The 25,308-nt window shown below is 48.3% G+C and overlaps 1 protein-coding gene across 1 annotated transcript; it reads left to right on the plus strand.

The window, feature by feature from the left end:
* Window positions 1-730: 730 nt before the first annotated feature.
* Window positions 731-25,089, plus strand: LOC147893997 (PTB domain engulfment adapter). Its single transcript, XM_087385997.1, has 4 exons — window positions 731-1,091; window positions 9,045-9,126; window positions 24,514-24,675; window positions 24,785-25,089. The coding sequence occupies exons 1-4, from the start codon at window positions 888-890 to the stop codon at window positions 24,841-24,843; spliced, it is 507 nt and encodes a 168-aa protein (XP_087242123.1). The 5' UTR covers window positions 731-887; the 3' UTR covers window positions 24,844-25,089.
* The last annotated feature ends 219 nt before the right edge of the window (window positions 25,090-25,308 follow it).

Raw genomic sequence — 25,308 nt, forward strand, 5'->3', positions numbered from 1 at the left:
CCACTGGAACCAGGAATCTCGTTCCAAAAGGGTTCCAAATGAGTCAACAAACGTTGCTCAAACAAATGCTCTGATACCAATTGTTAGGAGCAATACAATAATATAGCAGCAATGTAAGAAGCAAAATGCATAAAATACACAATACAGAAAACGCATAGAATGGAAGAGAAAGAGAGATACTGATATACATGGTTCACCCAGTGTGGGCTACGTCCACGGAGAAATAGCCAGTCTTGCGTTTTTCTTATCCAGCTAAATAGAAGATACAAGATACAAATACCATATCCCCTGCTCTCATGCTATGTGAACCACACACCTTTTTTAAAAATTTGACCACACAATTCATGCACCAATTTTCATGTACTTTGTTGTCAGCCCCCCTTGGACCCCCGCCGACAATAGTAGGGGGGCATTCCCCCTACTACACACCCCCATGGTATAAACACGGTTGGGTCCAAAGCATGGCTATAAACTTCCTATGAAAAAAGGATAAGGCTCCACATACAACACATCTGGTCCAAGGGGCACTCACGGGCACACCTTGACTACCAGAAACTTACTCCGAGAGTTTTACGCTTAATTTGGACATGCAGCCTATGAGTTCATGGTGAACTTTGCCTGTCACTTCCGGATGTTTCCTCCTTTGACCCCCAATAAGTGGTTTGCAAAAGAGCGGCTCATCATGGAGCCTAAATCAGGGTGGAGCAAGTAGGTTCCACAATTTTGGTTGACGGGAAGTATGGGTCGATTGAATCCCTAATGGGAATGGGCGTTTCAAGTAAGACCATTAACGGGTCCTTATGAACTAGGAGTTAAATAGAATCACAACCAATCATTATGCATATGAAAATTGCATTCACCACTCACAATCATGCATCGCGAGCAAGATGGCAGTGCTATGCTGCTCGGCCCTTGCTTGCTTGCCACCACCTTCGCCTCCTCTCAAATCCAAAGCCATTGTGTATGTTGCAAGCACGCCGCTCCGCGTACCCCCAGGCCCTTCTCGCTGGGCTTTAACAGCCGCCGATCGCTTGGGGTTACAGGATGTGCGACATTTTTGCACCATTTTGGAGCCCAGCATTGGTGATCCGGTCAGTTCTCTTGCCTGTGAAAATTTTCGTCGTGCTTCAACAGTGGCATTCGTTTTTGGCCCCTACACAAGGATTTAGCTGCCTTCGATGTCACAAGTCTCATAGGTGGAAACGTCTTGGGCTCAAATGCAGTTCGACCAGGTATATGTTGATAACGTTTTAGAACTTAGCCTGACACGTGCCACGTTTGTCATATAATCAAGTATATTCTGGATTTTGTGCTTTACACTCCAAAATTCCCTTCTAGAAGACTATGTAGCACTCAAGTTGCTTGTCTCATGCATATTGACTGTAGACTACTATGGAGGATTTTTTCCGTTGAAATCAGCTCGCGTTTGTACACTTAGGCCACGTCTATAGTTACAGTGCATTGTATAGTAGAAAGTAGAGAAATGTTCTAGCTTTCATCCGATTGAACGCCCGCAATATGAGAGGAGCAACGCGTACAAGGGTGTGAGACAAACACAAGCGTCTGACCTTCGCATACGTAAGTTAGGTTTTCCACAATTCTATATGACGTGGTAGTGGCACATGGGCAGGCCAAAAATTTTCAAATGGCCAGTCACAAAGAGAAGCTGCCCGAGCTAAGGTTAGCTGACGTCATAGTGCAAAAAACCAAGCGCTTACTTCCCCGTAATGCTTATCTTTATATACAGCAGCCTAAGCATTCCTGCCTTCCATAGGCTTTGTGAAGATATCACTGACCTGCGGATTTGTGGTGCAAAAAATAAGATTGACTTCTTGTTATTCCTGATGAAATACAATTACACTACATGCTTAGTCTTGGCATACGGACTCCACAAGGCATTCTTGGGTTGAGGAATGAGGGGAGAACACCAAAGTGTGGTTGCTTTATGCTCTGATATTCTACACTTTACACTTTATACTTTGATAAGCGGAAATCCATCATTTCTCATTTATTCGCCATGAGTCGATAACTTGTTATACTTAGGAAAATTGGACTTGGAATGGGACCATGGGCTTACAGCATGGAGTTTGTCCTTCGATACTGTTAATTAGAAAATGCCAACAAGAAATCAAGAAAAGGTTAAGTATATGGAGGTTATATCTGGATTTTTTGAACTTGGGAATTCCCTTCGACTTGGCTGCCCTGTTTCCTCATTCAGTGCTCCTGCCTTCAGCTCTCCTACAAGCTCCACTCCAGCCTCCTTGTGCAGCCCCTGAGATCCTCAGTTCTGGCCCTGCTCTAGCCTCAGTCCCTTGGCCATCAGTTCAGCCTGATCTGAACATGTCCACACAGCACAACAGTCCGAGGTTTGGACCAGCAAACGGACAGAGGTTTGGACACTGTTTCCTCAGCTTTCTCAGCTCTCTTTTACAGTTTACACTTTTGCGTTGCACAAAAACCACTAACATGAACTTATCAAATGATTTGACTCTTGGGTTTGCACACAAGCCACTATACATGAACATAGCTGAAGCATGTCATCTTGAAATTGTATTGATGCTTGATGCCTATCCCACAAATTTTGCATGTCAATGCATCTTTCTATTATTTTATCCTCTAAAGAGGTCTAAATGTTTTCTTGTAGGTCGTCACCACCAGTACTCTCATGTGGATCCTCATCATCCCTAACCCTAGTGTCCCCAAAGAAATTATCCTCATCATAAGGAAAATCAGCCTCTCCTTCATCATTAAACCCATGGCATCCTTCAGGATCGTCACCCAATGTTGGGAACCCAATAATAGCCAAGTCACCAAAAACGTTGAGGTTTTCTTCCAGAAACGTGCATAATTAATATATGTAAAATATAGAATATAACAATATAATCTGAAATACTAAATTCTAATAAACATGTGACCACCTCTAATGTCTAGACATCAATGATCATACTTGGATTGATTGTGTGTGTGTGTGTTTGTTAGATAATAGATCTCTCTCAACTTTTAAGATTGAAGTTTGAACTTTGAACAATCATCAATGGAAACTCAACATGTACATTATACATATATAACATTATGCATATTAAAAATGAAAATAACAAGTTTGAACTTTGAAGTCACAAAGTTCAAGTGATAAGTAGCTTGTAAGTGAGCCAGGACTCTTGAGTTAAACATGATAAAAATGTTAGAAATCACCCAACAGAGGGTATGCACAGCGGAAGACTGATAGAATTGCCCAGGAGCTCACACAGTGTGGTGTGGGGTGTGGAATCACAAACTTCTTAAACTTATGTGCATAGAATAGATGTGTAGACTCATCAATAGACAATGAACCAGCCAAATATAGAAGACACCAAAATAATATATTTCCATCCAAAAGCTATGGACACAATACAAAAGAGATAGATCCAGAGTCCCACCAATGGTGTGGTCCTCTGATCTCACCACAAGGTACTTCTCCTATCTGCTAGCTATCTCTAGACTCGAGCCCGTGTGCTCCACCTCGAATGTCTGTAGACTTTCCGTCCAGAATGATCTTCTCAACCTTGCTGCCCTGAGTGTCAGCCTAGTAGGCAGCCCACTGTGAGCTAAGTCTGCAGCTCCTCAGCCCAGTTCACTCCTGGTCATAGGCCCAACTGGTGCTGTCCTTCCTGCTTCCTGAAGTGCTGCTTTAGAAGATAAGATGTGAAGGCTGAATGGCCCCCTTTTATAGGCCCAGGGCCTGATCCAAAAAACCGACCTGGTAGGGGAATATGGGCCGACCGGACTGCCCCTCCCTACCGACTTTGTGGTCTGTAAACCGACCTCCAGGCAGCCCTCGATTGGCCGACCTGGGGCGGCTCACTTGGGCTGCTGCCAGGCCCTAAGGGCAGCCCATATAGGGCCCTACCCTTGGGTCCTTCTAGGGCTGGATGGCTGCAACTGTTCCGCCACCAACAGGCCCTTATTGCAGGCGCCTTTGCCCTGCCATGCTGCGCCATGTGCTCCTGCTGGGTCTGCCCTTTGCCAGGCTCTCTCCAGCCACGTGTGCAGTGCCCTACTGATCCGTACCTCTGCTGAGGTCAGCCACCATGTGTCGCCATCATGCAGCCACTCCTCGCCTCTATCTGGAGCTCCAAATCCCCACGGATCTGCTCCTGGACCTTCTCTAGATGTGCTGCCCACATGACAGCCATGATGCTGTCCATGTGGCAGCCCCTTTCTCTCTTTTTCTGTGGGGTGCTGCCCTAGGTCTCCCTCCCCCATGCTCTCCTCATATGGGGGCTTACAGATGGTGAGGTGACCTTTCCAACAAAAAAGTCATACAAATGATAATAGGCAGCAAGCTACAGCCTGCACAACTACATTGTGCAATAGACACTCAAGCTAGGTGCTAGGGCCTGTTGGAAATAGGAGGATAGAATCTCTCACACCTCTCACATACAACACTCAGCAGACTAGATAGATGATCACACTCATACGCAAAACTTTTCTCAAGAGAGATAGAGAGACATAGAGACCAAAACTCAGATGTGTATTCTTCCACAGGATGTGGGATGACAAAGCTGAGGGCTGAGCACAAAAGACAGCAATGGTTGCTGTTACAAAAGCTGAGCACTCTCCTCTCCTAGCACACTGCCTGGATGCAAGGCCTTCAGTGTAGGTTTGATGGAGAATGAGGGGGAGTGGGGGGCTTTATATAGGAGAGCCAGGAGCCCTCAAAGTGGCTGATCAGGGGGTCAGTTCCTTGCTCCTTGAAGGGCCAGGAGCCGTCAAAGTGGCTGACCAGGGGGTCAGTTCCTTGCTCCTTGAACCTACTGGTAGGGCCCCCCTAACCGACCAGATCTGGTCAGTTATATGGGGCACCAGATGGCCGACCAGACCCGACTGGTCTGGCCTATAAATAGGCCCCTTTGTGGGCCTTGTGGGCTGCTGCTGCCAGGCCCCAACACTGCCCTGCATGCCTCTCCAAGCCCCCTGTTGCTGGCGCACTTTCCACGCCCAGTTGCTGCTTCCTGTCGCCTCAGATGCGGTTCAGATCTTCCTCCAGAAAGCCAGGTATGAAACCCTCCATCCCCCTATTGTCTTCTGCCCCCTTGTCCCCTCAAATCAGGGGCTCACACGTGGGGACAGTGACATTCTAACACCCCCTCTTAATGACACAATTGTGGGCCGATCCCCATGCATCGTATGAGGTGTTCCATCTGCTCCCTGGGAATTGCCTTAGTGAAGACATCTGAGATGTTGTCGTCGGTTGGGCAGTACATCAACTCTATGACACCTTCGTCGATGAGTTCTCGAACAAAGTGGTAGTGGACCTTGATGTGCTTCATCCGTGCGTGAAACACGGGGTTGTTGGCAATTGCTATGCAACTCTGGTTGTCGCACATGATCACCGTGTCCATTGGAAGTTGACCTTCAAACATATATTCTGATTTACTTGTTCTCCGACTTCTGAATTCAGCAAGTGGTTAAGATGAATTCTCTGCAAAAACAACATCTTTGTTGTCAAAGATGTTAGAAGACAGTGACGGAGGTTGCTTGCTGTAGCCAACACTCCCGCAGCGGAAGATTGTGTAGAAAAATAGCAGAGGAAACACACACTGCTTGATTCAAATCTCACTGCTTTTCCTTTTGTGCACAGAAGTGGATGTAGATAGAGATAGATGCAGACACAGTTATTGAACCCTGCATAGTAGAGTAGAAACAAGAAAATAGATTGCTCCAATAAATGGACAAAACTTCATACAAAGGTGTGCTCAGTGTGCCACTATCTAGCAGATATGGTGCTGCCTAGATGTGGACCCCTGGCACCTCAAAAATGTTTTCCTACCTCTTCTTGGCACCTCCAAAACTGTCAGCCTGCATGGTCCTATGCAGCTCTAGTGGGCTGCTAGAAGGTGGTCTGGAGACTAGACTGCTGGATAATGTGCAATGCCCCCAATGGAGCCCTTTTTAAGGGCTGTTTGTCCTGCTGACCTAGCCATCCAGCTACAGACTATGTGACCATTCTGTCAGCTCACCCAAACTGGGCCGACCAGTCCACAGGCCCATAAATAGTACAGGACCTAGGCTCTACTCACCCGCCCTGTTCTTCTGTCTTCTGGGCCTTGGCCTATCCCAGATCTGCCACCATAGACATGTTCTGACTGCTGCCCTGCTCCAGGCGTCTGTCCCCACCTGCTGCTCTGTCCTGGATCTGCCATCGACCTGCCTTGCTGCTGCTGCCGTGCTCCAGTCCTGTCACTGGTCCCTGCAGCAGCCCTTGCAGTCTTCTTTTGTGCTGCTACTACTGCCAGCACCTCAGTGCACGTCCAGGACAAATACAGTCCTATGCAGTCATATATGCTGCTCACATGGCAGCCTGCATGTTGCCCATGTGGCAGCCCTGCTACAGCTCTCAGATCTGCTGGCATGTTAGCACGCGTGGACTCTCTAATAGCTCTCTTTTGCTGCTGGCCTGCCTCCCCCATGTCGTCCACTTTTGGGGGCTCACTCTTGGGGAATAATCCCAACAAAAGAGTCTTTGCTTGCATGGATAAAGAGACAGTGTCCCTTACTGCCACGAATTGCGACGAATGATCCGCAATAAACCATTAATCCCACACCAGATCATTCTGGCTGAGTTTGGGGTACTACTACTAGAGCTCGATGAAGCCTGTGAGGCGATCACGTACCTCTAGTGAATCTAGAATTATGGTTCCTCGACCTCAGGCCAATGCAGGCTACCATGGCTAGCCTGCCTCATCCATGACATTAGCATCTGAGGGTGATTCGTGGTATTGGTACTGTTAGAATATATTGCATCTCATGTGTGGTGAGTGAGGGCTTCTACTGTGGGTGTGCCCACCCATAGAGAGGTATAGTCAAGTAGTTCTTTTCAGTAAGTTAGCAGACCTGGTAGAGGCCATTTAGGGCTTGGTATAGGCGACTGAGTAGGCCGGATAATGGCCAGATTAAGGCCAACGCAAGACCCAGAACAGCATCGGGTCAACTGACCTGACCATGTTGTGTCAACCCGACCAAATCTGGTAGGTTACTCGGCCAGGTCACAGACTTGGTCAGTGCATTTGGTGGCTTGGCTTCCCCCTATAAGTGGGACCCCTTGCCACTCTTTAGGTGTTTCATTCATCCTCACACCCCTCTGGTTGGCATTGCATTTCCATGCTATAAAAGAAGTAATCTTGCCTCATTAGGCAGGCAGGATAGTGCCATCAAACACAAAATCCAAGCTCTCCTTGAGCCACATGTCCTTGAGCTCTATTTTCAGTTTTGATTCATCTAAATTCAGTTCCGTGCCTGTGCCTGCCTAAAAGGTGGTGCCTTTGCTTTTGGATCTTTCCCGGGATCATGGAAAACCAACCAGCACGGATGCAAAGCTCTATATAAATGCCTTCAACGTGAGCAGCTACCCTGTATCACTGATCCTCTCGATCCATCTGGATGGGGCGATTGCCTTCAACCTTCTTGAGCTGCCGTCAGCTGGCGCCCATCATCTGGGCGCTCATTGTGCTACTCAGTCTTTCCTCATGCACTGCAGCGAGAGAGCTGCTAGGTAAGAAATTTTCATTTGCTGGTGTTGGAGGAAAGTGGGTTCTCATTCCAGTTCCTCACGTTGGAGCGATTGGTTGTTTGCTGGTCTTGTAGGCGATTAGGTGTTAGTGGACCGATTTAGCCCAACCGATCAGCTTAATGTGTGCAGCTGCCAAGGAAAGCCCGGTGTGTGCACCCTGCACGATATTAGTTCCGTTACCAGCCCAAAGCACAACGGACCCTTCCGTCGTGATTATGCAGGTCACTAACAATTGTGACTTCTGTATTGCCACCAGCATCGATCTGGACTGCAGCAACATTGACCCTAGCCCAGCTCTGTAAATAATGACCAGCCCTTGGCTCCTCATCAGCAGTGGCTAGATTTCTACCGGAATAGGCCTCTTGCGCAGCTTCCCCTAGAACAAGTGTACTGGCGATGTGCGTGATGTACACGGTTTGGTTTCGATTTTGGTTTTGGCGACTTTTAGCTACATGATGGTTTTTTTGAAGCGGTAGCAGATAATATACTTCTCTATACATATTCCGAATTCCCTCCCCAATACTCACGGCATACAATATTCAGGATTCAGGATTCTCTTCCAAGATTTTACTGCTTGGATTTTGCAAGAATGATGGAATGAGATTTAAAGCATGGTCATGCAAAGTGTCACTTTGTGGGGATAGATATTTTTACGGGCAAGAAGCTGGAGGATGTTGTTCAGTCATCTCACAACTGTGATGTACAGTCTTATAGCCTCTGTATTCTTACCAGTAGTGTTTGGGCGAGAGCTTTCTCACAAGATCCAACTGTTTTCAGGTTTCTGATGTCAATTGCACTGACTACCAGCTCATCGACATATCTGAAGATGGCTTCGTAAGGCCATCCTTTATTTTATTTGTAAATAGCTGCTGCTATTTCACTTTACAGTTTTTTGTCGGGTACCTCTTGTCACTAACATCACGGTTCTGCCCCAGAGCAGTTTTATTAAAGCTGGGTAGCTTTAATTTGAAGAGGATGGAAACGAAGATGTGCCTTTAGACCTGATATCTTGCCCCTATTGATGTTTCTTCAATGCACAGATCAAGGAAGGCTTTGCAGATGGGAAAGATCTCGTGGTTACAGTGATGTCTGCCATGGGAGAGGAGTAGATTTGTCCACTCAAAGATACTGGACCCAAATAGAAAGTCAACAAGAGGGATTGGGAGTCACTCTGTAAAGTGTGATTTTCTTTGCCTTTGTAAGTTAGGATCTGGATCAACTGCCAATTGCACAGACTTTGCCAAATAAAGAACTCAGTGTGGACAATGATGCTGCTGCTTTATTCTGTGCTGATATTTTGTAATTCTAAGTACAAAAAAGCTTTGTCATTTCATGAATTTTGTATATGTCAAGGATCCTCTTGAAATCTGTCGTTCTGCTTACTGTTTGCCATTGACTTGGATTCTTAAGAGTATTTAGTCAATTTCTGCCAGGAATCAGATGTACAGATGCCTTTTCATGGCAACTCACGTTTGGATTTTCTTGGTTGTTGCAGTGTATTGTCTTTGATTTTCAGCCTTTAAACCCAGAGGATCCATACACCGCATTCATAGCCCTGTCTGGAGGTGTCATTGCTGGTAATTTTTAATGCTGCAGTTCTCAATGTATTTTTCTTTAGGGGTCAATTTGTCTTTGGAAGACTCAGAAGGGCCGAATGGTGTTTTTGGAAGTGGGTATACTTAATTTCCTGCAACATGTGCAGGCCATGCACATTCTGGAATGAGCATCTAATATCTAATATGTTCATTCATTGACATCAACATAAACTGCTTATAGATTTGCACCAAGGAGTATCCAATACAACACAAAAGTCTGCGTCTGAAATAAACAGTCTTTAGTAGGAAATATTGCAATGCTTTCTGAAACCCTAATTTTCCTGAGAAGGGACCGTATTTGGTTGAAGGTTGTCATTTAAATGGGTTGTCTTTACAATCCATTTTCCCACTAGTTCACCCATTTCCACTCCATGGTGCATCAAAGTGCATCAAAGGCAACTCCAATCAAGGGCAAGAGACCCAACTTTTGAATGTGAGTTGGGTTGCTCAATTAGAATGTCAGTCATGTAGTGAAAAATCCAACTTTTGCAAAAATTGCAAGGGCATATAATCATCACTAGCATAAGCCTATTCACGTGTGCATGATTGCACACCATTTTGAGCAATAGGGGGGCTATGAGAGAAAAGAATCCATTAGCCCATGGGGGGAGGGTGAAAGGGGGGGGGGGGTATTTTTTGGGGGGGCTATACATGTGCTACGCGTGCCCCCTTCGGCTCCTTCTGGAACCTCCTACACTGACTTGGCCCAGCGTTAAATTCACATTTTCCTTCTTCCCTTCGCTGCTGAGGTTCCTCCCTTGCCATCGCAATTCTCCCCTGCCTTTCGCTTGCTGAAGTTCCTCCCCTGCCCTTCGCTGAATATGCAAGAGGCAGTTTTGGCATTTGGATTTGCAAGGGGGGGAGATAGAGGCAGTTTCGGCACGTGAATGCAGGAGAGTGGGGGATGAAAGCAGGGATTCATGTATTGACGGAAACCATCCACCTTTGCCATCCTACTGCACCAGACAACAATTGAGAGCTTGCTGGAGGGGCGAAGGAGAGGAGCTCTCGATTGAGAGCTTGCTGGAGGGGCAAAGGGAAGGAGCTCGATTGACAGCTTGGTGGAGGGGAGGAGCCGGAAGTTACGAAGGGGGGGGGAGGAAGTTAGTTGATGCAGAGGGCTATGGCTTCTGTTCCTGCGCAGGAGAAGGGACAGCTGCGAGGAGGTAGGAGGCAATCAATACAGTGGAGAGGGGGTGAGTTGATGGCTGAGCGGGTGGCGATAACCTGCGAGGGGAGGTTGGAGGCGGTTGAGGCGGAGGAGAGGTTGGAGGCGGGGGCAGCTGAGGCAGAGGAGGCAGGGGATGGGCGGCGAGGATGGGAAGGAGGGGCAGGGGCGTTTGATTTTATTTTTTTTAAGTTTTGAAAAAATCTATTATCAATTTTTTACAAAAAATTGAGCACCCTTGGAGCCTCTATCACAACTTATGCTATCAAATGAAACATTTTCTTGGCAAAACTTTCCAAGTCTCTTCTCGCATTCAATTTTAATCTAAACCACAAACCATCACAATGCAAAAGTCCCATGCAAAATCGATGCCTAGATTAGGAGTTATAGATTTCAGGAATTTTTGGGAGCCATTAGGATAATCATGACCATGTTGAACTCAAAATCAGTGGCACTGCCCGTCAAGTCACGAGATACCTATGCACCAACAGGTCCATCCAGTCATAGACACAGTCTTTAATCAAGTCTCCCTACTCACCATGTTGCCTTTGATCCTTCTTTGAGGATCCTCAATTTCACCTGCATATCTGTCAATGCCACATCGACGCTTACAGCTCCAAAAGACAAGCAGAGGGATCCGAATGCTTCTGCCTTGAGGATCATTCCTTTGTATGTCTAGGAGGCTCTCACCCTCCACCTAAACAAACATTGTGACCATTGCATGCATTGGAAATCATGCATAAAGGGAAAACATACCCTGGTCTATCTCTGCTCTTGCTATTGAAGCAAGTTAAATACCTTCTGAAGTACCCATCAAAATAGCGTTCTTTTGAATCTCTGATGGAAAACATACCCTGGTCCATCAATGTTCTTGCCATTGAAGCAAGTTAAGGAAAAAACTTTTCTTGCGCACAGCGTGGACACGAGCTCCCTCGCTCCTGCGAGCTTCCCCTCCCCCCCACCGCTAGCTCTACCTCCCCCCCCCTAGCTCCTCCCCTCGCCTCGACCAACCCCACCCCCTGCCCCTCCGCCCTCGCCCCCCGCCCCCCCTCTCCCTCACCCGCCGCCCACCTCGCTGCGCCCCTCGCCTCCGCCCTCACCCATCTCGCCGCTCTCTCGCCTCTCCGCTCCCCTCCACCTCGTCCCTCCGCTCCCCTCCACCTCGCCTCTCCATCGCCGCCCCTCGCCTCCACTCTCCCCCCCCTCCCTCGTCTCAGCCGCCCCTCGCGTCTCCGCTCCCTTCCATCCCGCCCCCTTCCGCCTCACCTCGACTCACGCAAACCCCCCCCCCCCCTCGCTTCACCTCACCCCCCCTCTCGCCGCTCAGCCTCACCCGCCCGACCCCCCTCGCTTCACCCGCCCCCCCCGCCTCCATTCCGCTCTCCCCGCCCCCCGCTTCACCTCTCCGCCCCTCGCCACACCAACCCCGTCCCCCCCGCCCTTCCGCGCCCCCCGTTTTTTTTTTTTTTTTTTCGCACCCCGCACCCTTCACCCCGTCCCCCGCCCCCTCACTCCGCCTCGCCCGCCCGTCCGCTCCACTCCTCCACCCCGCCACCCCCTCCCTTCCGCCCCGTCCCGCCTCACCCCGCTCCCGCCGCCTCTTCACTTCACCAACTCTCCGCCCCCACTCCCCCCGCGTCACCCCCGCCTCCCAGCCTTCCGTTTCGCCCCTCCATCCTCCGTCCTCCATTCTCTCCACCTTCCGCCTCCGCAACCGTCCTCTCCACACCCAGGCTCCACCCTCCCGCTTCGACCCCCTTTTTTGGGTGGCAGCCTTTTCCTCATTGGAAGCTTGCAGTTAGTCTTGGCGGTATGGCGGCTCCCTGCCCGGATCCGGAGGCCCAGTCGGACCCTCCCTCTCCAGATGCCTACCGCGTTATCCTGACAGAGCAACAACAGCCCCTCCTTGCAGCTCTGCAGGGGATTTTCAGCAGCGGTCAGATGCCAGAGAGCCTTTCCTCGGGACTGATTTGCCTCATCCCGAAGGGAGGAGATAGACAGGAGATCCGCCAGTGGCGTCCGATCACTCTCCTTACCATTGCCTACAAAATCCTCGCCAAGATGATCAGTGCCAGAGTTCGGCCTCTACTCCTAGACCTCATCCATGACACTCAGACAGGCTTTGTCCAGGATCGCAGTATCGTGGATAATGTCTTCACCTTCTCAGAGGCAGCGGAGTGGGCTCAGCACAGCGGATCACACCTTGCCATTCTACTTCTCGACTTCGAGAAGGCCTACGATCGCGTGGACTGGTCCTTTTTGGAGGGGACTCTGGAGCGGCTAGGTTTCCCGGCAGGTTGGATTCAGGGTATCTCAGCTTTGTACAGGACAGCGTCTAGCAGGGTCATCATTGGAGGCAGGATGGGTGAGCGCTTTAGCTTGGAGAGATCAGTGCGTCAGGGCTGCCCCCTTGCTCCTTACCTGTTTCTCTTCTTCGCCGAGGCCATGACTTACTACCTTCGGACGAGGTCCACAGGGATCAGGGGTGTTCGCCTTCCACTCCGGGAGGACACGGAGCTTTTGGACTCGGAGTACGCAGATGATACAGCCCTTTATGTCCAGGACGATGAGAGGATGCTAGAGAGGGTGCGGATGGCCCTGGAGGTCTTCTGCTCGGCCGCTGGTGCGAAAATCAACTGGAACAAATCAGTTGGTTTTCTCACAGACCCTGGGGCGTGTTCTCAGTGGGGGCGATTTCTGGGTTTCAGATGGATTCCACGGGGACAGACAGCTAGATACCTTGGCTTTCAGGTTGGCCTAGACATCACGCCAGCTCAGCAGTTTCTCCCGGTGCTAGACTCCATCCGACGGAAGCTGGCTTTCTGGAGCACTGCTAAGCTCTCTCTTGCAGGTCGTGCCCTGGTAGTTAACCAGGTCCTCCTAGCCACGGCTTGGTATGTGGCTTCCTGCTGGTGCTTCTCGAGATCCAGCGTGGCACAGCTCAGGAGGTTGGTTCGGAACTTCCTTTGGTCCGTGGAGGATGGTCTTAGAGATACCAGAGCCAGGGTTGCTTGGCAGACAGTCATTCTTCCGCAGGCTGAGGGTGGCCTGGGGGTCGTCGATCCAGAGCTTCAGAGTCAGGCCTTGTTAGGCAAGCTTGTCATCCGCGGTTTGACCCCGGGGGGGCAGACGTGGAAGATGTTACTTCAGCAGGGAGTCGGTTCTTGTGTCCCGCGCCGAGGTGGAGAGTGGCTACCGTCCCTCAGGTGGATCTTCACTTCCGTCCCGCTCACTCAGCCCCGTTCCCCACTCGTTCGTAGCCTCCTCATGGTTTGGAGGCGGCTCCGCCTCATTCTTATTCAGTCCCCTCCCAGCTGTCAGGAGGAGATCGATCGCCAGCTGCTTATCTGAAACGGTCAGGTCAGAGATGCCGAGGGCCTTTAGTTGGGGGAGAGATCACATATCAGGTGGGACGGCTGGATGAGGGGGCCAGCCCGGTCCCTTCGAGTTTGGAGGGATACGTACAGACATCTGGAGTTGGCTGATCTTGCAGATGCAGCTGGAGGTGCACGTGGAGCCCAGGCGAGACGCACGGAGATCGACGGTGCGATCCCAGCTGTTTGGTTGGTTCCACCTGAGCCTCAGGTCCTCATGCCTGGTGACACCCGCTGGCTGGGACAGTTCACCCCCCGTGGCATCCCACTGGTGATCGCAGGACGTATGGATGACTCCTCTATCTCCTTCTTCGCGGTTTCTGGGGATGGACGACTCAGGAGAGAGGATTCGCTCATCGACCCCCTACTCCCATGGCAGAGGGTTCGGGTCGTAGGCCTTTTGGGGAAGGTCTGGCGTACCGACCCTAGCATCGAGCAGGACCAGATGCAGCTTTGGCGTCTTTGGCTCTGGGAGGGGCGGGCCCTGTTAGAGCTTGATTGGGACCCAGGAGAGTGGTGGTGGCCAGAGGTTGTGACAGGACAGGGGCCGACTTCCTTCTTCGCCTACAGCACGACTTTGGGCAGTCGAGTTCTTGGGAGGATGCAGAGCCGCCCCCCCACCCAGCGACCCAGCTGGTACGCACAGGGTATTTCTAGGTTCTTTTTGCAGGCATTCTGGAAGGCCTTGTGGGAGAGCTGGCGGCCGCGGAAGATTTCATACTTCCTGTGGCTTCTTGCCCACAAAGGTCTTCCAGTGGGGAGCTGGTTGAGGCAGATAAGCCATGACGGATGCTGCCAGATTTGCCATGCGGATGAGGAGTCACCAAAACACTGCCTGTGGAGCTGCACTCGCGCCCAGGAAGTGTGGAGGTGGACTTTCGGGATTCTTACTCGCGCAGCACCAGAGCTAGGATTGATCACTTGGGGCGCGTTCTGTTGGTGCAGCACCGCACCTGGTCTTCATCACTTATTCGAGGCATACCAGCAGGACCCCACTTTCCTTATCACACAGGGGACGTGGGGGCCGCTCGAGGGTATCCTGCAGCACCTAGCAGAGGCTGATACAGGAGTTCGGGAGAGGCAGCCAGTCTGGAAGATTATTAGCAGCATTACAGGGTGGCACATCTAGACCTCGCGCTGCGCACAGATCCTCGGTGGCACCTCCTTATCGACTGCCCAGATCATGGCGGAGATTTGGAGTGAGATTATTCATACCCTCAGAGGCCAGTGGGACCAGATTCAGGGAGACTCCCGGGCCGGTCAGGAGAAGCGGAGACGCTTCCTCCGGGCTTGGGACACACAGGGCCTCTTCTTCGAGCAGACTACGCAGGGCCTTCAGTGGCACTACTCACCACCCCGTTGGCTGTTCATTCACACTCGTCTTATCCCTCCGTGAGAGTATGCTTTATTCTGCTACCTTTTAGGGCTGTGTCCGATTTGTGAATGCAGCCCGTCAGCTATAAGCTGACCTCTTGTATCTTGTTCTCGAAGTAATATAATTAGCACTGTTTTTTCGGCAAAAAAAAAAAAAAGCAAGTTAGGTACCTTCCCAAAGTGCCCATTGACTAGCCTTTTGTAACAGGGAGATAGCCTAACTCTCGTGTTCGCTACTATCTGAACTAAAAGAATGATGCACTTAAAAGTGGAACTGTGGAGTGAGAGTGAGACTCAGAGGGAGAGAATATAACGGGCCTCCTTATAGGGAAAATAAATACTGAACAATGTATGGCCCAAAGGGCTGAATACAACTGTAAAGAAACAAGTATTGTATGGAGGGAGAACCCTCACTACGAAAGAGAACTAGAAACTGATGTACTAAATTGGACCGGGATGAGGACTAACTTAAGAAGGGCTGGAAGGGGCTGCTGGGCTGCTGCAGACTCTCCGCCCGTGATCCTGATCTTTGGAGCTGTTGGTTTTGAGGGCTAGAGCACTAGAAGACTTGGATGAAGGCTTTTATTGACCGACTTGTCGGCTGGTCAATGCTGACCATGTTGATCAAAAGTCAACGTTGACAAAAGAAGTCAATGCCTTAACTTTTTGACCAAAAGGTCAAACGTGCGTTTTTTGACATGCGTTGTCTTCTAAGGCTTTCTGGAAGTGTTGATGCCGCTGCAGCCTGTAGGAAACATGCCACGGGTTGTGGATGCCGGTGGCATCTCCTTCTGCTGAAACTCAAACTAGTGTATGGAGAGACTCGAGAGCCACCGGGGATACTGAAGGGTGGAAATAACCTGTGAAAAGGACTTCTGCAACATCTGTGTACTTGGCTCATGAATCCTGATCTGACGGAACTGAATCCCAAGGTCTTCTGTTGACTTGTAGTAAGAATACTTGCTATGGTGTAATGATCCAGGAAGATGCTCAACTCTATGCATATTGGTGATAGGGATGGAGGACAATTCGTCGTGAGGGAGACATTTTGGTCCTGCTCTAGTCCCGTGTTGGAGCTGCTGCTTCTCAGGGCTAGAGCACGAGAAGACTTGGATGAAGAATGAGGCCTATGGGCTGGCCTTATATAGGCTTTTAGGGCAGATTGACCGACCTGATCAGCTGGTCAACGCAGATCGTTGACCAGTCCGATTAAATGTCAACGTGACACATGTCAACTTTTTGACCAAAAAGTCAAACCTGTGTTTTTTGACCTGTGTTGTCTTCTGAGGCTTCCTAGAAGTATTTGATGGCATTTCAGCTTGTAGGAAGCATGCCACGGGCTGTGGATGCCTGGGACACCTTCTCTTGAGTCTCTAAGCATTCACCAGTGTGTTCCACTGCTCCACATCCTGTCAAAACCTAGTCCACCACAGCCTCGATCTCAGCATGGTGTGAGCAACATGGGCTGACAAGGCTCCAGATCCTCAGACCACCGTTCTGTGTCAGACATGTATACAATCATACCTAGATCAATGACATTGATATCGGGGCTACTAGGACCAATAGTAATTCTTCTTTTATGAGATTGGGTGAATTTGATTGAGAGTCTTCCTTCTTGGGATCCTCCTTTTTTTAATCTACCTTCTTCTTGCAATCTTGCACCAATGTCCAGGCTGATCAGATAGTAGCATTCTCTCTTTCTCTTACTCTCATTCTCTAAAGAGTTGCCGTCAATTGAAGAAGTTTTCTTATTTTGGTTACCCTTGCCGGGTTTGCCTTTACCCTTCTCAGTAGATGGGATAAATGCAGTATCATTGCCATCTTTATCTACAACTTCAACCTAGCTCCCCCCAAGCGCAACAGAGGGAAAACCTCCTCAAAGGTGAGAGGCTTTGACTTTTCTGCAGTTGTCAGGGCAGTCACCCGCCTTTGAAGCCGTGTGCAAGCTATGAACAGTATGGCAAACTGCTTGTTGTCAATCTTTTGGCCAACCACCACAAGTTGATCCTTAAGAACCTTTACCTTGACCAAATGGTCATGGACAGGCTCCCCTCTCCGAGCATCATCGTGAATACCTGATTCATCCTAAGAGGCCCCACCAGATCCTCTGGACAGAGTGGAAGCTCTCCCTCAACTTTGATACCATGTTGGAAAACACACCTCTAAGCATCTATCTCTGAACTCGACGCCATACAAAAGACGAATGACCTTGCATCACCAACTATGAGCACAAGTCATCCTAATGCAGAACATATGGCAAGATATTGCAACCACTTTGTCTCAGTTCGCCATGCGCATACAAATAGATAAAAGACACTTTAGAACATGGAGAGAGAACACTGAGATGTACAGCCACATCATATATAAATAGATACATAGATCCACAAAACTTGCCAAAACTGTACGAATACCTGCAGCATACACAGGCTGAGGTAGGCACCCAAAATGGAACTGTATGCTGCTGTACCACCTACATACTGTAGCTTCAGTAGCTACTCATAGGTGAGCTCCTTTTTCTGCCCTCTTATGCACTTGTGCTCTCCTGCAGGGTGTTGGTCTGCACCAAGTACTGCCCTAGTAGACTGGGAAATCCTGTAGACTTAATGGTTGAATGCCCCCCCTCCCAAGGGAGCCTTTCATAGACAATATGCATACCTGACAATCTACAGACTACCGACGTGACAATTTGCAGACTACTGACTACAGGCTGTCTCTTTCCCTAGTTAAAGGCCTGCTGCTGCCACCCATTGTGGGCCTAGTCCCAGCCCATCTACCCACTCCAGGGCTTCTGCCACCTGCAGATCTTCTCTAAGCCAAGGCCACTACTAGTCCCATTTACTGTCTGGTTAGCCCATACGTGACAATCTACAGACTACCGACCTGACAATTTGCGGACTACTGACTGCAGGCTGTCTCTTTCCCTAGTTAAAGGCCTGCTGCTGCCACCCATTGTGGGCCTAGTCCCAGCCCATCTACCCACTCCAGGGATTCTACCAGCGTGCAGATCTTCTCTAAACCAAGGCCACTGCTAGCCCCATTTACTGTCTGGTTAGCCCATGTGGCTGGCCTAAAATAAACCTTGAAGGATGTATTGCTGCTGCCCACATGGCAGGCCTCTGTGCAACCCATGTGGCAGTCTTCTCTTCTACCCACACAGCTTCTCTCAATCCCATTCCTCTACAGCTGTCAAGTCCCTTAGTCCTCATTTGGGGGCTCATAGGTGGGGCATTGACCTTGCTAGTCCAACAGTAGAAGACTGCCTAAATTGGTGTCCACAGGTATAGTAAAACCCGGACTCTGATACCATGAAAGAAAACGAGATGGGATGCCTTCTAGACTGAAGTGCCCTCTACACAATACATAGGTTACAGGTATAATGCAACTGCACACACTGGAATATGAACATCATCGGCTACAAAGCTCTCTTGCAGATGTAGAGAGGCACACACATAAACTGAAGAAAGTAGCTGCAAACACAATGAATCCACAATCCATGAGGAGGTGTGAGAGTGGAGACTCCCTTTGAACTTTGAGAAGGGAAAGGTCAAACCTCCTATGGGGCACTGACACAGTGTGCATGATCAGAATCGTCACATGCACCTCTGCACTTGGGTGCAATGTGAGTCGTGACACACTGGCTGCATAGCTCCCTTATAGGAGATTTTGTCTTATGCTGTGAACCCGTGTCTAGGGACAGTTAGGCACAAGCTACGTAAGTCAGTCTCTAAGCCTTAGGTCAAGTCAGATAGTCAGTCTTGCTCACTGGTACCCACTGGAGAACCATAGGTTAGTGTTTCCATCTTAGGGCTTAGTTGGGGCTAGGTGATAGCCTAGGTTAGGGCCCCCCAAAGGCTGGCCAGGAAGCCCTAGGGCAAGGAGGAAAGGCAGCCTTCTGCAAAGGCTTCCCAAAAAGTCCCTTGGCAAATGAGCCAGGGGGGGCTATTTATATCCTTTTACTTCTCATCCTCCTTCGACTCCTTCTACCTCTCCATCCTCTTTCACCTTCCCATCCTCCTTCTACTTGTGCATCTTTTCTCACCTCTCCATCCTCCTCAATGCCGAGAGATCGTTATTGGGTCCATGTATCCCTCTTGGATAGTCATGAAGGAGGCAGCGGCTCTATGAAGTGGAGATGCAACCATTGGGGCATAAGCAAAATGGGGTCGACCATCTAGCGGTGTTCCCCGCAAGGATATAGGACCTTGTGAGTTTGTCCGTGCTCTAGCGAAAGATGGCCTCACAGAATGGAAGCCTATACGCATCGCCATGGTTGTTGAAAAGGAGGGCAAGCGCTGCAAGCTGAAGAAGAGGCGGACATTGAGCCATTGGATGATGCTAGCACAGTGGGTTTTGCAAAGAGAAGTAGAGGGGCATCAACTACATCGAGCGCGGGTCCTAGTGCTACAAGGACACCCTTGCCACATGGATCATTTATTGTGGATGCTAGTGTGGGAAAAAAGAGGATCACTGCAAAGGTCTAGCATTCAAGCACGCTTGCAAAAGAAAGCAGTGAAGGAGGCCAGTAGTGAGCTCACAAAGCTCTCCATACAGTGTGCAATGCCTTTTTGTGTGGCGAAGACTACACGATGGAGGAAGGCCATGAGAGTGGTGAGTCGCATTGGGTATGAATGGGAAGGGCCTACATATGAGGCCTTGCGGGACAAGAGAGCTAAAAAGACAGGGGGAATGTGTGGAAGACCAAATGAAGCCCTTGAAAGAGACTTGAAAAAAATATGGATGCACACTCTTATGCGATGGATGGTCAGATACACATAGGAGGAGTGTGTACAATATTTTAGTGTCTTCTTGCAAGGGGACCATGTTCTTCATAACCACAGATGCTTCCACTGCAGGTACAGTGATTACAATTTTGTATATTTGGGAGCATATGCGGGCAATCATTTTGGAGATAGGTGCTGAGAATGTGGTGCAGGTGGTGACAGACAATGGCAACAATTGTGTGCTAATGGGTGCCATGTTAGAAGACGAGTTTCCTAAGATTGTGTGGACATCCTGTGCCTCACATTGCCTTGATCTTTTGATCGAGGACCTAGGGAAGATACCTTGGATTGATGCCATCTCCTCCACAGCTCGCAATATCGTGAAGTTTGTCATGAAGAGACCTAAAGTCCTCAGCATCTATTGGGCTTACAATGACCTTGAGCTAGTGAAACCTCCATCCACAAGGTTTGCTTACATGTTCATAGTGGTGGAGAGGCTCGTGTGAGTGTGCCAGGGCTTATTGCACACGGTTGTGTCTCGGGAGTGGGGAGATTGGGATGATAGAGGCCAAGCAAAGTCTATCAAATTTGTCAGTGTGATCATGGATGAGTCTTGGTGGAATTAGGCGGAGGCATTAATCAAATCGATTAATCCTATCTACACGGTGCTTCACATCACGGACATGGAGGGAAGCACGTTAGGGCTCTTGTACGAGTTTATGGACAAGATTGGAGAGGCCCTCAACAAAAACACCCTCCCTATCGCCTGACAAGTAAGACTTTTTACTTTCGTATACATTTTGCAGTTACTAAATTGCAATTTGCTATCAAAGCTTATGGCTAGAATTTCAGATATGTATGAATTTTGCATGCATAATGCATTCTTGTGGCATGATTTAGGGTTGAGTCCATCCGTGATTCCACTGCCTAGTCAAGAGGAATGACGAGTTGGAGGAGGGGATGCAACAGTATCTACAAAATTGGACGGGTGTTGATCTGGAGATGCAATGAAGAATGGAGGATGAACTTCTATTGTTCCGCAATCACAACCTCTCCTTTGGTCGACCTACGGCTGGGAGAAATATGGCAACTGTACTCCTACTTTGGTACGAGACAAGTTACAACATCACTAGTTAGTAGTTAAGCAATTGGAAGTTTTATATACTACAAATAAGATTAAAGTTATACATATTCTAGTCTTACAAAGGTATATTAAAGTTATAATAAGTTATTGATAGCTATCTTTGCTTAAATGGCTTATGGCAGAAACGCCTTACTAAAAGTGTTCTCTCATAGGACTGCAGTTCGGGTCTTTGTGAGAGGAACTGGAGCACTTGGGCCCTCTTTCACACAAAGAAGAGGAAGAGATTGAGCATGGCTCAATTGAAGCAGTTGGTATTTTGTCATTGTAGCCTCCATCTCCTTGAGGTCACCACGAACCTCGCCAAGTCAATGTAGACGAGGTGGACATGGAGAAGATGAAGGCCATACTAGATATCCAATGGGAGGAGCTGGACATATACTCCATGTTGTATGAGGAGCTGTAAGCACCAGCACACGGCACACGATTGTAGGCTCAGCCATCTGGAGATGGTGCTAGTACTTTAGTTGCACCCGATCCTGATGCTGATGATTCTTCTTCAGATAGTGGACACCGATGCCTCAGGCTCATCTGAGGAGGTAGAGGATGACCACGATGAGTCCATGGATGATGCAGATGATCAGTAGTGCTGTACCTTGGTTCTTGACTACGATTGTACAGTGCTAGCCTACTCCTAGGCAGGACACTTCAGATGCATCCTAGACTATGTTATTTCTTTTTTTATAATATAATACTGAGTATACTTTGGACCTTAGTGGCAGCTAGCTGCTTTTTTTTATATCATCCATGGGTGCTTTTATTTTGACATGACTCATGAGTCATGATCATGGAATTTGTGGATCATGATCATCTATGGATGCTTTCAAGTTTCAAGTTTCAACTTGTGTACTTCAAACTTGTAAATTTCAGATTGTTGTAACTTCAAACTTGTTAGAAGTTGGACCGGTGTCTTTGTTGTAGATAGTGACAGCAGAGGGGGTCCTAGGAGGATAAGACTCAGCCACCCAAACCCCCGAGGTGGGACCTCCCGAAGGAAAGTGGACTATGTTGGGAAAAAAGAAACCAAGCAAGTGGGCCTTGAAGAACCATAAATAGCGTGCTAACCACAAGAAGAGAGCACATGCATCCTCTCACTCCTAGGAGGATCAATTAGGGGACCCCCTTTCAGGATGCCCATTGCTCTAGCTATGATGGATGCTTGTGGCGGTATACCACCTTACATGACCCCTTAAGAATCTTTAACCACTTTGATGGCCTAACCTAAGACCTTAGGTCTAACTACTACTCTTTTGGATCCTTTAATAGTCCTAACCATCAAATGACCCCAAGGGTGGGTCAATGAACTAAATGCATAGCTAATTACTCGTTTTTCAAAGAGTGAGCTTGGTTGGATCTTGATTGTGATCTCAATGCCTTTGGAGCATGTCCAAGATATGTTTTTGTTGTCCCTTTGCTCTTGCGCTATGAGGCAGCAATGAGAGCGCCTCAATTGGGGCATCCACTCGATGGCCCTATCTTTGTCCTCACTAGTTTGGCCGGTTTGGATGTCGGCCTTAGGATCACGTCTTTGGGAATGGCCACTAAGTGGCGAGACTTCTCTTGTGTAGAAGTCTATGATCCGCCGCTGTCTGTTCTCTTGGCCAAGTGCTGGTAACATGATTGTACGTTTGAAGTTTATGATCTCTAATATAAAAAAGGGAGCATTTCTGGTTTCGTCAATGGCTCCACTCATATCCTAAAATCCAACGTCCAAAGAGGGGGAGGCCATGTTCCGATTATCGAAGCTCTCAAACGAGCAGGGTTTTAAGTCATCACAAATTTGCGTTGTAAACAATGTTTGCCCAGCTCTTATCTCAAGCTTACAAAAGCAGAGTAGCCGCCTATCTACTACTCTACCACTACAAATATATGGCAACCCAAACATGAGCTATTGAAATAGCATTGAATCTGGGTAGTTGCAGAACTAGGCCTTGTAGTCTAAAAGAAGCGGCATGTTATTCCCTCTCTCCATACAATTTTCATGATGGTGTGAAGCTCTATTCATGTGCCCTCACATTGGACTGCCATCCACGGGAGGAAGGCTATTACTCTCTCAAGCACTCCATGGAAGCTCACATTTGAGTGCCGGGAGCTCTTGGTGGTTATAGAGCTTGCTCCTAGAAGGACTAGGTATTTTGATGGCATTGATAGTCCAAGCCGCCCATACCTTCAAGATTTAGATCTGTGTAATTATATCTTCTCCTAAAAGCTCTAGGAGATCCAAAGTCCTCATTGGGGTGTTGGTTTTTAGGCTGATCTAGACTAAGCATTGCAAGAGAACGATTTGACATGCTAGTGCTAGGGAGGATGTGCATGGAGCCTAAGCCCAACTCCCATATTATAATCTATCAAGTCGCTCCAATGGTGAACTCTAGACCCCACCAATGGTCACGATGTCTGATAGGAAAAAGAAATTGCTTCCAATTGCCTTGCTTAAACTCCAAATCTATGTGAAGAAGCTTGCGTTCTATAGATTTTAGATCGTTGAAGTCTCCTCCAATAATCTAAGAATTTTCATATTGTAGAAGTTTGGACTAGCCTCCATCTGAGGAAGATCTCTTATTTCTTCTGGTTGGTAGCCCATCGAGATTTGTCCAAAGGACCATGGTTCGAGCAATTGAGAGTAGATGAGGCCTGTCGTTGTTGTGATGCCAAGAGCCTTGAGACGATAGTTGACTTCTGGTGGGTTTGTCCAAAGGATCAGAGGATCTAGCAGTGCTCTCTCAAAGCCTGTGGCCAGGATGCGATGGGTTTGGTGGGATTTCACCTGGAACATGGCATCTTGTTGACAGATGGACAACATGCTTTCTCCATCTAGATGTCTCCCTGGCCTACAAGATAGATAGATTGACTGCCACCCACCTGGACTTAGGACTCGGTCCCTCTGTGTCGAGTCCTCTCCAAAGGACAGGACTCGGTCCCTCTCCAAAGGACACAGTTTGAGAGATGGTTGCCAGCATCACTGCCTGGAATATTTGGGTAGTGCACTGCACTTTAGTGATGGGGTGAAGCGGACTTGGCGTGCAGCGACCTTGTCAACATATGGCATGCTGCTATCTATACTCTGTGAGCCAAGGTAGGAACAATTCTGCAAAACATGTCCTGTAGGCAATTTTTACATTCTCACGCATTGAGGATCCACTGGTTGTCTAACCCTTCACCCTGGTTGTTGGGACCTATTTCTGGGATACTCTAGGCAGTAAGCTGGGATCCTGTGAAGCAGGCTGCTATGCAGCCAGCTGTCCATTTTGACTGGTCAAGCGTCCCATGGGTTGCTGATTTATATTATTTTTCTATTAGAGGGTTCTACCTATTAGAAAAAAAAAGTTTTGCAAAATGGTCTGTGCTGGAAAAAAGGAAGAAAAGAAACTGAACTGGTGTTTTGGGTCCTTTTTGATTTGCCATAGAACGTGGAAATGAGACATATCATTGTAGCTTCCGGTTCTAGTGTTTTTTGCTAGAGCTCCCTCATAGGTGTACTGTAGTGATGAAAGCAGGAAATTTCATGTGACACAGAAATTTCGGTACATTCAGCCTGTGTTAAGCCTGTTTATTATATTTTGATGTTTAAAATTGCTAGGTGTGTTGCAGGGGTAGTTCTGGAGAGGAAGATATCCAGATTACCAACCAGACGATGCTCGAAAATTGGCAGGACCATCAGTGCCACAGGAATTCAGGATGCTGTTGAATTCAATAAAAGGTGGGATAATCGACTGCAGTTATGGAGACATGATTGTCGCCATCACACTGATGGTAAGGGCCATCATACTGAAGGAAGGGTGTAATGGGGTGCTATGCCTTTGAGTTGGGTGCTTCAAGAATAGACCCCTGAAGACATTCTTTTTCTGTGCCTGTTTTTCAGCCTTGGTAGAGTTCCTAACAGGTGAGAAGGAAATTGTGCGAAGGCTGAAGAACATGTAAAGCATCTTAGTTCATGCATTCATGATGGCTTTGGAATAACGTTCAGGTGTACTGCTTTTTGTTTCAAGGGTTAAGTGGCATGGAGTCAATACTGAAATGTCCAACAAAAAAAACTGAAAAGTCAAGCTGGACATTTAGAGATCTTTACCGGTGACGATGTGTCACAGGTGTCTATTACAACTACTTGGACGTCATGGACAGAGACGTGATATATGTAAATATTGCAATTAGTTAGCCTCATGCAAATGCACATTTTTTGGTTTGTCCTTTCGTCATTCTGTGAGTTGCCACTCCCGTGTTCTTGTTGTTCCAGTGTGTATAGATGTGATATCTGTCACCAAAATAAGATCCCATGCCGCCTTCTAGGTTTTTGTTATTCTTTCAAAATATCATGTGAGCATGGAGCAGTCCTACAAAAAATGTCTTTATTGAGATAAATCTATTACCTAGAGTAAAAAAACAATA

Source organism: Dipteris shenzhenensis, chromosome 15 (assembly GCF_047967505.1).
Source record: "Dipteris shenzhenensis isolate YYH24624 ecotype China chromosome 15, Dip_SZ_1.0, whole genome shotgun sequence".
Classification (NCBI taxonomy): domain Eukaryota; kingdom Viridiplantae; phylum Streptophyta; class Polypodiopsida; order Gleicheniales; family Dipteridaceae; genus Dipteris; species Dipteris shenzhenensis.

Bases quoted from the DNA above. Each gene is read 5' to 3' on its own strand.
- LOC147893997 (XM_087385997.1), top strand. From the start codon at position 888: ATGGCAGTGCTATGCTGCTCGGCCCTTGCTTGCTTGCCACCACCTTCG. The intron at 9,127-24,513 runs GTAATTTTTAAT...GGTGTGTTGCAG, and splicing joins GTCTGGAGGTGTCATTGCTG to GGGTAGTTCTGGAGAGGAAG. The intron at 24,676-24,784 runs GTAAGGGCCATC...CCTGTTTTTCAG, and splicing joins TTGTCGCCATCACACTGATG to CCTTGGTAGAGTTCCTAACA.